This window comes from Arvicanthis niloticus, chromosome 5, assembly GCF_011762505.2.
Source record: "Arvicanthis niloticus isolate mArvNil1 chromosome 5, mArvNil1.pat.X, whole genome shotgun sequence".
Lineage (NCBI taxonomy): Eukaryota > Metazoa > Chordata > Mammalia > Rodentia > Muridae > Arvicanthis > Arvicanthis niloticus.
Window position 1 is genome coordinate 33,923,490 of NC_047662.1, and position 15,547 is coordinate 33,939,036.

General features: G+C 44.4%; 1 protein-coding gene across 8 annotated transcripts in view; it reads left to right on the forward strand.

Moving 5' to 3' along the window:
- Window positions 1–15,547, forward strand: part of Ccdc30 (coiled-coil domain containing 30) — a 100,317-nt gene that overhangs the window by 49,126 nt on the left and 35,644 nt on the right. For 7 of the 8 annotated variants that reach the window (XM_076934297.1, XM_076934293.1, XM_076934290.1 and 4 more), the window contains 3 exons: window positions 1,940–2,103; window positions 7,294–7,501; window positions 15,099–15,278. In XM_076934297.1, coding sequence (XP_076790412.1) covers window positions 1,940–2,103; window positions 7,294–7,501; window positions 15,099–15,278 — 552 coding nt within the window. The remainder of the gene's footprint in view (window positions 1–1,939; window positions 2,104–7,293; window positions 7,502–15,098; window positions 15,279–15,547) is intronic. The other variant, XM_034503550.2, reaches the window with a different exon arrangement.

Here is a 15,547-nt window from a genome sequence, read left to right on the forward strand (position 1 = left end):
GAATGCTTAAGAGTCATTCCAACTTTGTTGATTGTATGTGGGTCTCAACGACATGAAAAATGCTTGGTGTTTGTGTTACTGTTGCTTTCAATTTGCTAGAGCATTCAATCCAACCAAGCTCTACTGTCTGCTATTCTTTAAAATCAGCATTTATTATCATTGTGTAATGCTTGCATTTTCAAAATAACTGTAAAAATCAGAAACTAAGTTGCATCTTGGAATCTTTTTCCTGCTTGCAAAAATAATGCAAATCCATTCTAAAAACTTTCTTTGAAGAACCCCCCCCCACGTACCCCACTGCCTGTCCCTCTGTTTCTTCAGCTCCTCATTTTGTTGCCTCCTCTCCATTCAAGGAACTTAAGTCAGTTGTATGTCAGTGTCTTTTACTATGAGTTCCCCCGCCAAATATGGCACCCATAGCCTCCCATCTTCCAAGGCCAACCTTCGACGGAAAATGACAGAGATAATATGGAGTTTAGTTTATACTACTCACCATAGTTTCTCTTGAGAGGAAAAGTCTTTGGAGACCAAAGGAATCTCTTAAAGTAAATTGAAACCAAGCTTTGGATTGATCCCATGGCCCCTGGAATGAAGCACAGGTATTGGAGGGACTCTCCATTCAGACAAGCAGTTGTTTGTTCTAATTCAGTCCTGTGATGGGAACAATCTTCTATTCATAGAACTATTTCCCAACCAACCTCTCTACTCCTGAAAGGAGATATGCTTTGGTTCCACAATACATAAAAACAAGTAACCTTTAAGGATGGCAAATCTACAAAGTTTTCTGAAAGCAAACAAACGAAAGTGAATATTTTGCCAGCTCCCATAATACAGTATGCCTCAAAACACCTGCATGCAACAGATTTTCCTGGAAGACTTACACGGGTTCTCACTTCCACTCAGTCACAGAGCCTGACATTTGGAGTTACTACAGTCAACAAGTGTCTTAGTTAGGGTTTTATTGCTATAAAGAGACACCATGACCACATCAACTCTTATAAAGGAAAACATTTCATCGAGGCTGGCTTCAGGTTGAGAGGTCTAGTCCATTATTGTCATGGCAGTAAGCATGCGGTGTGCAGACAGACATGGTGCTGGAGAGGAAGCTGAGGGTTCTACATCTGGACCCACAGGCAGCAGGAAGTCAGTGAGCAGCTGGGCCTGGCTTGAGCTTCTGAGACCTCAAAGCCCAACCCCAATGACACACTTCCTCCAACAAGGCCACACTTCCTAATAGTGCCACTCCCTTTGGGCCTATGGGGACTATTTTTATTCAAACCACCACACCAAGGTACCTTTACAAACTTAAGTGTTTCCAAATAAACAGGGTCAGACTGGAAGAAACTTCTCTTCTGTATTGTGCGTGTAGTATTCTAATATTTTCTCAAGGCAATAATATATTACTCCTTTCATGAATCAATTAAGCTCAGTCAAAATGTGGGACAGATGTGTGTGGTAATCATGTAAAATCTTAGAGATCACTGGAGTTTTGTTTCTTTGTTCCTGTTTAAAGGTACAACTGAATTATAAATAGCAATCTGAGATGCCAACATCAAAAGATCAGACTACCTTTTTGGTTGGTTGGTTGGTTGGTTGGTTGGTTGGTTGGTTGGTTGGCTGGTTGATTGGTTATTTGGTTGGCTGGTTAGCTGACTGGCTGGCCAGTTGGTTGGCTTGTTGGTTGGTTGGTTGGTTGGTTGGTTGGTTGGTTGGTTGGTTAAACATGAAGTTATATACCCTTATGTCTACTGTAAACATGGGTTAAGTTATATGACACCTAAAAAGTATTTAGCTAAATCTCAATAAGACTTCCTATAGGACAGCAGTTTAGATAGCTCAAGACAGTAATTAAGCATTTGCTGGAGTCAATGTACTTTTTTCACAGTTGTGCATAAAAGTCTGCAAAATAGAACATTTGCTTTTTCACTTAACTTCACAGGTCTTGAAGTTTTCACAAGAACTGGAACTGTTAAAACATTGCTCTATAGGGGACAGAACTGCTAATTTGATGATGAGTGAAAACGTCTGTGAAGACCTGTTGTCTAAAGGGCCACTTTTGGAAGTGGAGGCTGTGAGCCTGAGTGAGGACAGACAGGCTTTCTGGTAATTTGAGAACATCTGAGCACAGTAACTAGAGGGTTTATTTGGGTTGATTATCCCAAGAGTCTGACATTCATTTTCAAGAGATGTGATCAGGAAAAAAATTAGTTTTAAGCGTTTCCTAGAGTTTGTCTTTTTTTTTTTTTTTTTTTTTGAACAGTTGTATGTTGATTACATGGGAAGAGGGAAGAAGACAGACGGGGCAGTGACTGTGGTACTGCCTGCAGCATAGGGCAGTGGGCTGACAGGGCGCACCTCCTCCTGACACAGCATTAACATTATATGTCAAACTTCCCCTCGTGTCCTTGAAAGCTACCATGTGCTCTGAGTTGAAGTATAGGAAGCATGTAAAAGTAAAACTGGATTATAATAACTCATAATTGTCCTCGGGGAGAGACACTCAGCCATCTCTCTCCTGGGCATGCACGTTTGCAGGTAGATTGTTTCTACATAATCATGGTGGTGCTCTAAGGGGTTTGTGCTCTGCTGATCATTGGGTTTTCAGAGCACTTTCTTTTCACTTGTTTAATCTTGTTCCCCAACTCCGTGATCACACACTTTTACCACCATTATCCTTCACAGACGTCTCGGGGGCTTTGGGCGAACGATCTGTTCTAGACTGGTACAAAAAGTTAATAGCAGCAAATTACTCTCTGTGGGCAAAAGCCTAAATGTCATTGAGAAGGAAACAGTAGATGCCCGTGCTCTGTAGACACCAGCCTAAAGGACACCCTGCGGAGACTGAGTCTTGATGTCACCAAATTTATTTCTGCATCAGTGTTCTAAGATGGATACTGCTTCGCCAGTTTTGGCGCCCCTGATTTTTGCGTTCTCTTAAAAATTTATTTTAACTTCAGAGTAAGCTCTGAGTCCAAGATTCACAACCAGAAAGTGGAGATGTGTGGTGGGATCTTGGCATCTTGGAGGGATGGTGGGGTGATAGGTGGGGTGGGGTGGGAAGGGCATCTTGGAGGGATGGTGGGGTGATAGGTGGGAGTGGGGTGGGAAGGGCATCTTGGAGGGATGGTGGGGTGATAGGTGGGGTGGGGTGGGAAGGGCATCTTGGAGGGATGGTGGGGTGATAGGTGGGGGTGGGGTGGGAAGGGCATCTTGGAGGGGTGGTAGGGTGATAAGTGGAGTGGGGTTGGGGTGGTAGGGTGATAGGTGGGGTGGGGTCGGAAGGGCATCTTGGAGGGATGGTGGGGCAGGAAGGGCATTTTGGAAAGATGGAGGGTGTCTATGCCAGTGAGCCCAAAAGCCAGGAACTGAAAAGCTGGATTACCGTGTTTAGGTTTGCTGGAGGCATCAGGAAAAACTAACCCTAGAATACATCACAGATAGTGTGACAGGTTTCGAGGGAAGTTGTTCTAGCATCTCCTTAGGTGGAGATGGAAGGTGACAGACAGGTCAGTTACTCCATTGTGAGCCACAGATGAAGAAACACTGACCTAGAGCAAGAGGCTGCGCGGATGTGACAGTCAGAAAGGATTGGCGTGTACCTTCCCTCCATGTGTCTGCCACTTGTTTCCGTCTCCTCATCTCTAACGGCCCCACAGCAGTCACACCTGGAACACAACTGCATTCAGCATTAGCCATTTGTCCACTGTGCAGGTGTTCCGGGCAGAGGCTGGCTCAGCTTTATAGTCTCCATGGTATAGTGGGAGAAGACAGTTTAACAAGGCACTGCCGGCTCAGTAGTCTATCAAGGGGCAAACAGGGGCATGAGAGACAGGCAGAGACAGAGAGAGACAGGGGAGGGGGAGGCAGAATGTGATGTTCAAGGGGCATATGTTTGTGTGAGATAATTTAGAATTACTCTAGAGAAGGGGAGCCATGGGGATAAGCTGCAGGCAGGATCCTGAACATGCAGGTCCGTGGGATGCCTGTATCAGGGAGAAGTTTGTTTGCTTGCTGGTGTTGCCATATTGGGGTTAATCATGGGGCTTTACGAGCTGAGCTATATTCATAACCCTAGTTAGGAGCTTACATCATCATCATCATAATCATAATAATCATAATAATAATAAAAACTAGAGTTTAGAAGTCTGGGCAAAACACTAGGTTCATGCTTTAGGAAAATCACTCTGCCTGTTATGTGCAAAACATATTAAGAAAAAATAAACAGGACTTAGAGAGTAGTGATTATAACCAGGATGAAGAAGTTTGAGTAGTCAATAGCTGGAGTATGGGGAGAGGCTTAAAAATAATGTAGGAGGTGTCTGGGGAGATGGCTCAGGCAGTGAAGAGCTTGCCAAGCCAACACGAGGACCGCAGTTCAGATCTCCAGCGCCTGTCCACCTGTCCCTCGACTGGTGTGGCATACGGAGATGGAAAGGTCCCCAGAACTCACAGGTAGCTCATCTAGCTAAATTGGTAATCTCTAGGTTCAGTGAAAGACACACACCCCATCTCAAAACAGTAGGGAACGCCAACGGGTGGCTCAGGAGCTAAGGGTGCTTGCCACCAAGCCCAAGTCTGATCTCTAAGACCTATGACAGAAGGATAAAACTGACTCCCGCGGGCCATCCTCTGTCACACGTGCACAGTGGCATGCATATGCACACACAAATTTACATGTAATACAATTTTAAATAAATAAAAGAACTTGACTTCCAGCTTGATTGTTTCATTTGCTGATTTGGGGACCATGTCTCTTGCTATGACAAAATACTTGAGGCTGAATTCGTCAAGAGTCTTATTTATCTCATGGTTCTGGGGTTTCAGAAGCATGGCACTCATCTCTGCTAAGGGCCTTCCGGCAGAAGGAACACATGCAAGAAGGGATTATATTATATGGCAGTCTGGAAGCCAGGGAGCAAGGCTTTTTTTTTTCTTCATGTTTTTGTCCCTGTGTGTGAGCATTCGAGCATGTTTGCATGCGCCTGCATGTGGGTGTTTGTGTGCCCGAATGTCAAGGCCCAAGGTTGACCTCAGGAGTCAGCCTCAGCAGCTCTTCACACTTGTTGGTTGAAGGATATCTCAGTCAAACAAGCCTCACTGTTTGCTCAGGGGATCCCTTGGGAGAAATGACAAAACCATTTCCAAACCAGAATGGTTTGTCTCTATCAGCTGCTATCTTAAGTAAAATGACTATGGGCAGCATCGCACAGAGATTCTTTTTTCTTACAAATTACTTGATTTGTAACAGTGGATACAGGTTACATCACAACCCATAGAACAGCACCTACAGATCCACAGGACAGTCTATGCTCATGGTTTACAATTTTCTAGAATCTAAACATTTTTAAATGTTTTTAAATTTCTAAGTAATTGGTTTTGTGTGTATGGACATTTTGCCCGCATGCATGCCTGTGCATCACATGCATGCAATACTTATGGAGGCCAGAAGAGGGGGCCAGATCCTCTGGAACAAGAGTTACAGATGGTTCTGAGCTGCTAGCTAGGTACTGAACTCCTGTCCTGTGGAAGTGCAACCACTGCTCTTAACAGCTGAGGCATCTTTCCGGGGCATCAGAATCTAAACCTCGTTATGGCTCTTGATTTGTGTTGCCAACTCCTTTTTGAATGTGAATAACAACTATGATTGTGGAACATGCAGGGCTGAGCTCAAGGAGCCCCAAACTTCAGACTGGGGGACTAGAAATGTAAGTGGGACCAAGGTACAGTCATAGATTAGAGGCAGAACGCTTTTTTGGCATGCAGAAGACCCTGGGTTCAAACCCAGCACTGCCAAAAACGAAGACACCAGAAGCAACACACAGAAAAACCCCTCAGATTGTGTGTGTGCCCTCAGATTGTGAGTGTGCACCATTTGTGTGCACTATTTGTGTGCACTCTTCTGTACATTTTCAGGCAGCTGAAGGGACGCTCCTCCTCCTCCTGTTTCTGTGACTTAAGTTCTCAAGGAGTCTCCCTCTTTTTCTGGCTTTCCAGCCTATTCTGCTTGTGCTTTACAAGCCTTTGGCTTCTGTCTAGGGTGAGCCCTTCATCCCCTCAGCCCTTCTTCGGTGTGTCTAGGTTTCAGTGCAAGGTTTCTACCCTGCTGTCCTGTGTCGAGATCCTCACCTCAAGTGTGTCTCCATTCTTATCTACACCCTCCCACCTTAGTCCACCCTCTGTCAAGCCACGCATTTACCCCAGTCAGAAATCCAGATGTCACCTTGTTCCTCCCCACCCCCACATCTGACAAATGACGAGTATCAGGAATACCAACCTTGAAGCCTCTCCAGACCCCATCCTGGTTCCTGACCCTGATATGTATAATGTGGATAGAGACAACAGCCTCTCATCTAGTTTCCCTGGCATATTTTTTTATTTAAAAACAAAATTTTACTTACTGAGGAGTGGAAGATGTTAGCATGCTACAGCACCCTTGCAGAGGTCAGAGGAGGACAAGGTAAAGGGCTCTATTCTTTCCTTCCATCACCTGAGTCCCAAGGATTGAAGTCAGGTCATCAGGCTTGGCAGCAAGCACCTTCATCCACTGAGCCATCTTGCTGGCCCCTGCAGAACTTATTTGTCAAACCATTGTGGGATATTTTGTTTTGCCATGATCTCATCTTTACCAAAATCTACGAACATCCGTGTGTGTGTGTGTGTGTGTGTGTGTGTGTGTGTGTGTGTGCAAACGCATGCACAGTTTTAGTCTTGTCCCTTTTTAGCTCGTGTCAATGATTAACCAAGCTACATACTACCACTCAGCCTAATTATATCTGGATATCCTTATTTCTCAGTTATAGACCCCTTGCAGCCCACTGTAGCCCCTGTGGAGGTACCTACTACTTTTGAGTGGCATTTGAAAATCTTTATGACCCAAATCTATCCAGTGCAATACTAGAAGTCCAGAGAGGAGAAAAATCATTTGAACTGGTTATTGGGCTGTACATGAAAATATACGATGGATGGGTCGTCTCCCTGACTGAGTAGGGGTAAAAGAGCCACTGCTATAAAATGCACAAGAACAACTCCACTGGTGTACAATTCCAAGTTTGTGGGGGGAATCTCCTAGGGTGAAAAAACTCCTAGGGTGTAGGATTTTCTCCTCCCTCTTCCTCTTCCTCCTCCTCTTCTTCCTCGTCTTCCTCTTCCTCCTCCTTTTCTTCTTCTCTTTCTCCTCCTCCTCCTTCTCCTCCTCCTCCTCTTCCTCCTCCTCCTCCTCCTCCTCCTCCTTCTTCTTCGCTATTCTGCCACTAGAATATTTGTTTGATAGTTTTTTGTTGTATTTGTACCAAGTTCTGAATTAGGAGAAAGTAAACAGGAGGAAATGCCAGACGAGTCAGTGAAGGCGGCCACTTTCCCAAGGGAGAGGCAGGAGTCACAGCAGACGCGAGGCCATGAGCAGCCATTGGCCGTGGAGCCCAAGGAAGTTGGGAGGCTTGAAGAAGAGGCGAGCCTCCCCTCTCAGAGCTGTGGTGATAGTTCAGATGACAGTAGCACCAAGGTAGGTGCTGCAGACACATGCTCTGGGTTCTGACTAGCCCTGGAGATAAGCATCGGCTTTGTTTTGTTTTTTAAACCTTCTTCTTAAAGTATGTTTCTTCTGCAACATTACAGCTTGAGTGGTAATAAAATTACAACCAAAGCCTGACCCTGCTGATTCACTTTGTTATTGAAGGGTTGGTTTTTGAATTGTGGGGGTGGGGCAGCACAACTCTGTGGAGTTGCTTCTTTCCCCAGCCTTCTGAGGTTTGAGCATGGATGCCTCCCCACCCCCCCCCCACCCCCACCCCCAGCCGTAAGCTTAAGGCAGGCTAAGAGAGAACACATCTGCCTCAGATGGGTGGAGGTGAAGTGATGGCAGGGTATGTGCCACCCTTCTTATTCTAGGGAGCTTGGTGAACCAAGTGTTCATTTGGGGGGGGGGGGAGGACTTCAGAGAAGTGGTTAGAGAAGTGGTTTAAATGGCCCTGGCTATTTGTATTTCCTGCAGCTCTGCCTGTTGGAGAGTTACAGGAAGCGGCCACCAGCCTCACTTTGGTTCTTAGTCTTACAGGACTCTGTTGTTCAGAGTAAAATTTTTCTGTAGACAGAAAAATAATTTTGACATCATTAGAAGACTATTGTGTTTGCAAGTAAACTACCTTCAAAGAGCTGATAAAACGCCAGGCATTGTCCTACTAGTCCAGAATTTGAGAGGTAGAGGCAGGAGGATCAAGAGTCACCCTTTGTTACATAGTGATATTGAAGCTAGCTTGGGCTGTCTCAGAGAAAAGGAGGAAGGGGAGTAGATCAGTAGATCAAGACTGTACTTTAAGGAAAGGAAGGCTGGCGAGCTGACTCGGCAGTTCAGAGTGAGCACGGCTCTTACAGAGAACCTGAACCTGACTCCCAGAACCCACGCAGACACAGAGAGAGAGAGAGAGAGAGAGAGAGAGAGAGAGAGAGAGAGAGAGAGAGAGAGAGAGAGAGAGATTCACTGTGTAATCTTGAACTCTATCCAGCCAGGCTGAATCACAGAGATCTGCATGTCTTTCCAGCGTGCTAGGATTAAAGGCATGGGACACCATAAGCAGCCAAAAATGTCTTCTTTAAAAAAAAAAAAAATGTAAGTCAAGGGCTGGAGATGTAAGCATGCCCTAGATGGAATCCAGCATGGGAAGGGAGAAGGAGGAAAGTAAACATAGATTTGGAAGTAGAATTTAAAATTTGAAGAAGCCATAGTAATTAAAATATAACCAGGTTTGATGGCTCATGACTATAGGCCAGTGCTTCTCAAACTGTGGGTCACAACCACCAGAAGACGAATATTTCTGGTGGTCTTGAAAACCCCAACCATAATTTTCACTGCTTCTTCATAACTGTAATTTTGCTACTGAGTGGTGTCTCGGTTCCTAAGAACATTGGAAATATGTGTTTTCCGATGGTCACACACAGATTGAGAACCACTGTCTGACTCACAGGAGACTGAAGAGGGAGGAACCACAGGGAGCTCAAAGACAGCCTGTGCTGGAGAATGAGATTTTGTCACAGAGCTCTCTCTCTGAGAGAGAGAGAGAGAGAGAGAGAGAGAGAGAGATCACATGAACACACACACAAAAGGAGAGTCATCATTTGTTTGGCTCAGAAGCCCAAAGAAGATCGTGACTTCAAATGCCCAACAAGAACTCACATGTAATCTGCACTCCCTCCCTTTCTTGGACACTGGGCCAGAGCAGCGGCCTTGGGAAAATGTGGAAAAGGAAACCCAAGGGTTACAAAGTCATCATTGTTGTTTGGGGGTTTGTCGATGGTGACTTGTTTGGGGGGGGGGAGGGTCAGGGTATTGGTTTGCAGCCAGGCTGGACTGAAAATTCAGGATGTAGCCCAGGTTGGCCTCACTCCTGACTGATGGGATTACAGGTCTGTGATGCCATGCTTGGCTAAGAGTTTAAAATTTTGTCTATGTATAACTTTATGTCTGAAAAGTAATTCCTGACTAATTTGTTAGTATAATGTATCTCCCTCCTTTGTTTGAAGCTCTTGTTAGTAGTCAATGCCTGGAGCCAAAACCCAAAGAAAGATGTGGAGGGAGGATGGGGGAAGGGACGGAGGACAGGGAATGGGGGTGGGTAGATCAAAACACATTATGCGAATGTATAAAATTCTCAAACAACAAAACCAAGAACACCCCCACAGTAATGACAAAAAGCAAGTTTGACTACAAAATATGCAAAAATTCTAAGGAAATTTCTAATGTAGTCACTTTGTAAAAGGACAGATAGTTCTACAGCCACACAGCCTTTTGGGGCCTCAGGAAATTCTAGTGTAGTCTGTAAGTTTTTCTTCCCCCAATGACCATGAGTTATTGAAAAAAGTTCTTATTTATTCAACCAAGATGAGTTACCTGGGATGCAATGAATAAGGTTGATGGGGCTCAAGCATGCATTTGGTCCGACTAGATGGCTCGTGGTCCAGCAGATCTCCTCTTTCCACCTGTTGACGCTAAGCTTTTCTCAAAATCAAAGTCAAAGTCTAGCAGTGTGGGGGTGACAGCACAGAGGATTGAAGATCCCCCCAAGTTGAAAAGTTCCGTATCAGGATGTGTGAGTGCAGAGCCCACTTAGATTGCTCAAGCAAACTGCAGGGACCACCAAAGCTGTCGTCATCTGCCTGCATATATTGGTTGTCCCAGAGTTCTGTGGCATGCGTGCATGCATTAGGGAAGCTCACTGGAACATGATCTAGAGAGCTGTGGCAAGATCAGGACCTAAGCCCACCTAACCGCAGCTTTAAAACTGGCACCAGCTCCCAGGCCACACCTCTGTCCAGGAAGTTGGTGATATTGGATAATGAGATGGTATGGCTGGGCAGTGGTGGCGTACGCCTTTAATCCCAGCACCTGGGAGGCAGAGACAGGCAGATTTCTGAGTTCGAGGCCAGCCTGGCCTACAGAGTGAGTTCCAGGACAGCCAGGGCTACAAAGAGAAACCCTGTCTCACAAAAAAAAAAAAAAAAAAAAAAAAAAAAAAAAAAAAAAAAGGAAGGAAGGAAGAAAAGAAGAAAGAAAGAAAGAAAGAAACAAAGAAAGAAAGAAAGAAAGAAAGAAAGAGAGAAAGAAATGGGATGGATATATTGATATCTTTGTTGGCAGCCGAGCAAGGAGGTATATGGCAGACACATACGCATATACATGCACATGCACATACACACACATGTACACATATACATATGCCACACAACACACATATTCACACACACCATAACATTATTATTCTAGGTCAAAGTATGGAACAGTTTATAACTTAAAGTTTTGCATTTAGCTTAGGTTGTAAAAAAAAATTAATTGCATGAGAAACCCAAGGCATAGTATGGTTGGTTATATTGCTCTCTTAAAGGCAGGGTAAAGTTAGGCTGAGTACACAGTAGGACAGCAAGCTAAGTCTTAAATTACCTCCAGACATATTAAAACTTGGCTGCAAGCTCAGACAAAAGCCCAGTCTCCAAAAGCAGGAGGTGTCAGAAAATACAATTTGGCCTGGGCAGTCTCTCAGGTGGAATTCTTTGAATGGCTCTAGGCTGGACCAAGCTGTCAGTTAAAGCTTGACCACTCCCATTTGCATCACACCCTGTTTCCTCTATTGCCCTGCCCTAGAATTGCCCTGCCCTAGACAACCACTAATCTACTTTCTGTCGCCATGGATTTGCCTGCTCTGGGTCTTCCCGATATATTTAGAATCATATACCAGATGAACATGTTTCAAGTTTATTCAAGACGGTGCTGTGTGTCAGTGTTCATCATTCCTTTTTGTCTGATTATTTTTTTTATGGTTAGACCACAGTTAAGATTAGTTGTTGACTGATTGTTATGCACAGCGAAGCTACGAAAATGTATGCATATCCATCTCATGTTTTGTTTGGGGTCTGGAGGTCGCTCATTGTTGCTTGTTGTTATTTTTGAGTCAGTGTCTCTACAGAGCCTCAGCTGCCTGGCACCCAACTCCAGAGCCTCCTGCCTCAGTCTCCCCAGCGCCAGGATTCCATGCGCATGCCGCCATTCCAAATCCTCGTGTATTTCCAATTATGTTATGGTAACTAATTATGGTAACCATTGTTAACATCAAAATAAAATCACTGAGACATACAAGTAATGTACATGGTCTCGGGTTTTCCTCTTCATATTTGCCAAAACTATTATTGTCTTGTTTTTTTTTAATATAGTCATTTTAATCCCTGTCATATTTTTATTGTGGCTTTGATTTTTATTTCCCTAATGAGTATAATGACATGGTGTATCGTTAAATGTTTTTACAGTCTCTTACACATTGTCATTAGAGAAATGTCTAGTCCACTCCTTTCCCTCGTTTTAATTGGATTACATTTGTTTTGTCTTGTTGAATAAAAGTTTACTATATATTCTGTATATATCTAATTAGATATCTGCTACCCAAATATTATAGTCCCTCGATGGGCTGTCTCTTCATTTTCCTGCCACTACCCACTGATACACACGTGTTCTATACACACCCATTTATGAATTTTTCTTTTCATGAATGTGTGTGGTGTGTGTATCCTGGTTTGCTTCCTTGTAAGAACAGACACATATGTACACATGTATGCATACAGACCCAAGGCTGATGTTGGGAATCATCCTCGATCAGTCTTCTACTTTATCTTTGAGCCAGGGTCTCTCAATCAAACCCAGAGGTGGCTGACAGGGCTCGTCTAATTGGCTTGTTCACAAAGCACTGTCTGCTTTCCAAGGCAGGAATTACAGGCAAGCTGCCACTTCCACCCGCCCAGCAGCGCTTTACGTGGGTTTTGGGGGACCTGATCTCTGGTTACCTGGCTTGTGTAACAAGGGCTTTAACCACTGAGCCGTCTCCCAGACACTGCCCCCATTTACAATTGTTTGTTTATTTATTTGTTTTGAGACAGGCTTGCTTAGTGTAGCCCTGTCTGTCCTGGAACTCACTCGGTAGACCAGGCTGGCCTCCAACTGAAGAGATCCACCTGCCCCTGCCTCCCGAGTGCTGGGATTAAAGAGTAGGATATCACATCCAGCCCTGTTTGGTTTGTTGGAGTGGTGGTGGTGGTGGTTTGGTCTGGGTTTTTGTTTGTTTGTTTGGTTGGTTGGTTGGTTGGTTGGTTGGTTGGTATTGTTTTTTTGTTTTATTCTGTTTTTTTGGTCTTTTGAAACAGGGTTTCTCTGTGTAGCACTGGCTATCCTAGACCAGGCCAGGCCGGCCTCGAACTCACAGAGATCCACCGACCTCTGCCTCCTGAGGGCTGGGGCTAAAGGTGTGCACCCCCACACCCAGATCCATGTACACTTTTTTAATGTTTGTCTCACGATCTTTTCTAAATGTGCATGAGAAGGCTTTGATCTCAGGTTTCTTCTGAGACTATTTTTATTCTTTTACCTTTATAATTAAACCCTGGATCTATTTTCAAATACTGTGTGTGTTACAAGAAAGAGTCCACCTTCATCTTATATGCAAATATCCATTTGTACCACTAAAATATTATATTATATATATTTATAATGTATATATATATATATATAATTATATTAATTATATTGAAAGAAAACCCCTCTTTCTCAATCATAAAAGAGAAGAAAAGACAGATGTAGAGATCATGGAAGGTTGACTATTTCTATTTGAACTTTCTGTTTCCCGAATCACTGTTGCACACAATCTTTCTTCAACGTGTAGGTGTATTTGCCTGCATGTATGTGCCAATCACATGCAGTGTCTGAAGAGGCCAGAAGAGGGTGTTGAACCTGCTGGGATTGGAGTTACAGACAGTTGTTAACCACTATGTGGGGGCTGGGAATTGAACCTGGGTCCTCTTAACCATTGAGCCCTCTCCAGCCCCACAATTTTATGGCAAGGAATATAGCACAATTTGTTCTGTGCACTGATGGCTATTCCGTTCTCTCTCTCTCTCTCTCTCTCTCTCTCTCTCTCTCTCTCTTTCTCTCTCTCTCTGTCTGTGTGTGTGTGTGTTGTTCTTCACCCCTGTTGCCAGATGGTAGTACCTAGTATGGTGCTATATTCGCCTAATCTTCTTAAGTGTACAATTTTAACAATAGACAAGCCAGATGCCAGACCTTTCAGAATGCTTATAACTGGGGAAAGAATCGTGAAAGCCTCTCACATGGGCAAGACTGAGGTTGTGTCGGTCAGACGTATTTTGTGACGTCAGCTGGGGATGCTGATGGTCTGGTTAACACTAGCCCAGATGAGGTTCCTTTTTTTGCTGTTCTTGAACCAAGTTGGAAGCAGTATTAACTTGGTAGGCTTAAAACTTACTGTTTTTCTAATGTTTGGGGTATATTGCTGCCCTGTGGGTACTGCACTAAACCACCCATGTTCATTAAGTGATATGACGGTGTAGGACTTTAATCTGTGTATCTTACAGGTGGAGAAACAGAGGCTTTAGTTAGGAACAAGGTAGACCGTATTTGCCCCCATTGCGGAAATGATGAAACCCAGGTCTCCAGACTATAGAGCAGTGGTTCTCAACCTGTAGGTTGAGACCCATTTGGAAGTCGAGCAACCTTTTCACAGGGGTCACCTAAGACCATCAGAAATCACAGATATCTGCATTATGACTCATAACAGTAGCATAATTACAGTTAGGAAGTAGCAATGAAAATAATTTTATAGCTGGGGTCACACACATGAGGAAGAGTATTAAAGGGTCACAACCTTTCGAAGGTCGGGAACCACTGCCAACCTAGAGCTTGATCCTTGGCTGTTACATTGATTGCTTCCCTCCGCTAACAGTCCCCAGAAAGCAGACAGCTCTCACTCTGATTGTCCCAAGGAAGAATAGCAAACTGGCTCCCCAGAGCACTCCTTGGTTTGTATTTAATCATTATTTTATTAATTTTCTTTAGCTGGCCTAGTGAAATTACTCAGTAACTCCTGAGAGTTGTCCTCTGATCGTCACATGTGCACTGTGGCATACATGTGTACACACACACACACACACATAATAAAAATTTAAAACTTAAATGTGGGGCTGATGAGATGGCTCAGCAGTTAAGAGCACTGTCTGCTCTTCCAGAGGACCCAGGTTTAATTCCCAGCAACCACAACTATCTGTAACTCTAAGTTCCAGGGGACCTGATACTCTTCTGGCCTCCACAGGCACCAGGCATTCAAGGGGTGCACAGGCATACATGCAGGCAAATACCCATAAACATGAAACAATTTTAAACTGTTTTTTAGAAAACTAGAAAATAATGTGGGTTCCTGGTTGTTTTTATTATTAAGGGATTTTGTACTTCTGAGACTCAAACAGGAGTGTTTTACTCTAAAAATCCTCTATTTTGTTTGCCTTTCATTGACGTTAGAAGTTGAGAGGGTAATTGTCCATGCGCGGCTGCTTTTGTTCCCATAATTCGCTGGCCTTTGCACTCCAGTGTAGAAGCTTTTGAATTACAGGAGCAGCACCAAGCAGCCACAGCTGTAGAAGCACCGTTGTAGGTGAAGGAACTAACTCCGGAAGCCCTTGTATGTAATGTGAGCCCTCGGGTTCCTATGGCGTGAACCCACACACGCCGGTGGTGCTCTCTCAAGCGCATTTCTCTCTTACAATGTTTGCCTCAGTATCTAACATCTGGAGACAAAGCAAGCTACCAGCATCACGGGGACGTGCGGGAGCTGCGACAGAACCTGCACCGCCTGCAGATCCTGTGCAACTCGGCTGAGAAGGAGCTGCGGTACGAGCGGGGCCGGAGCCTGGACTTGAAACAACATAACAGTTTGCTCCAGGAGGAGAACATCAAGGTAACTGTCTCGCGCTCACGGCCTTTCCTGCAGGCTCTCAGCCGCAGATGGGGAGAGCTAAATCACAATTATCGGCATTACTGCTCAAAATCCTCAAAATCGATCCACGGAGGGATGGGCAAAGCCAACTGTTCATTAACTCCCAGCTTCCACTCTTTCTCTCTCTCTGCTGCCAACAGGGTGCTGATGCCATCGGTCCCTAAACACAAAAAGGCTACAGTGACCCCGTCCTGTTGAAAGCCTTATCTCAGATGGTTTTTCTTTTTTTC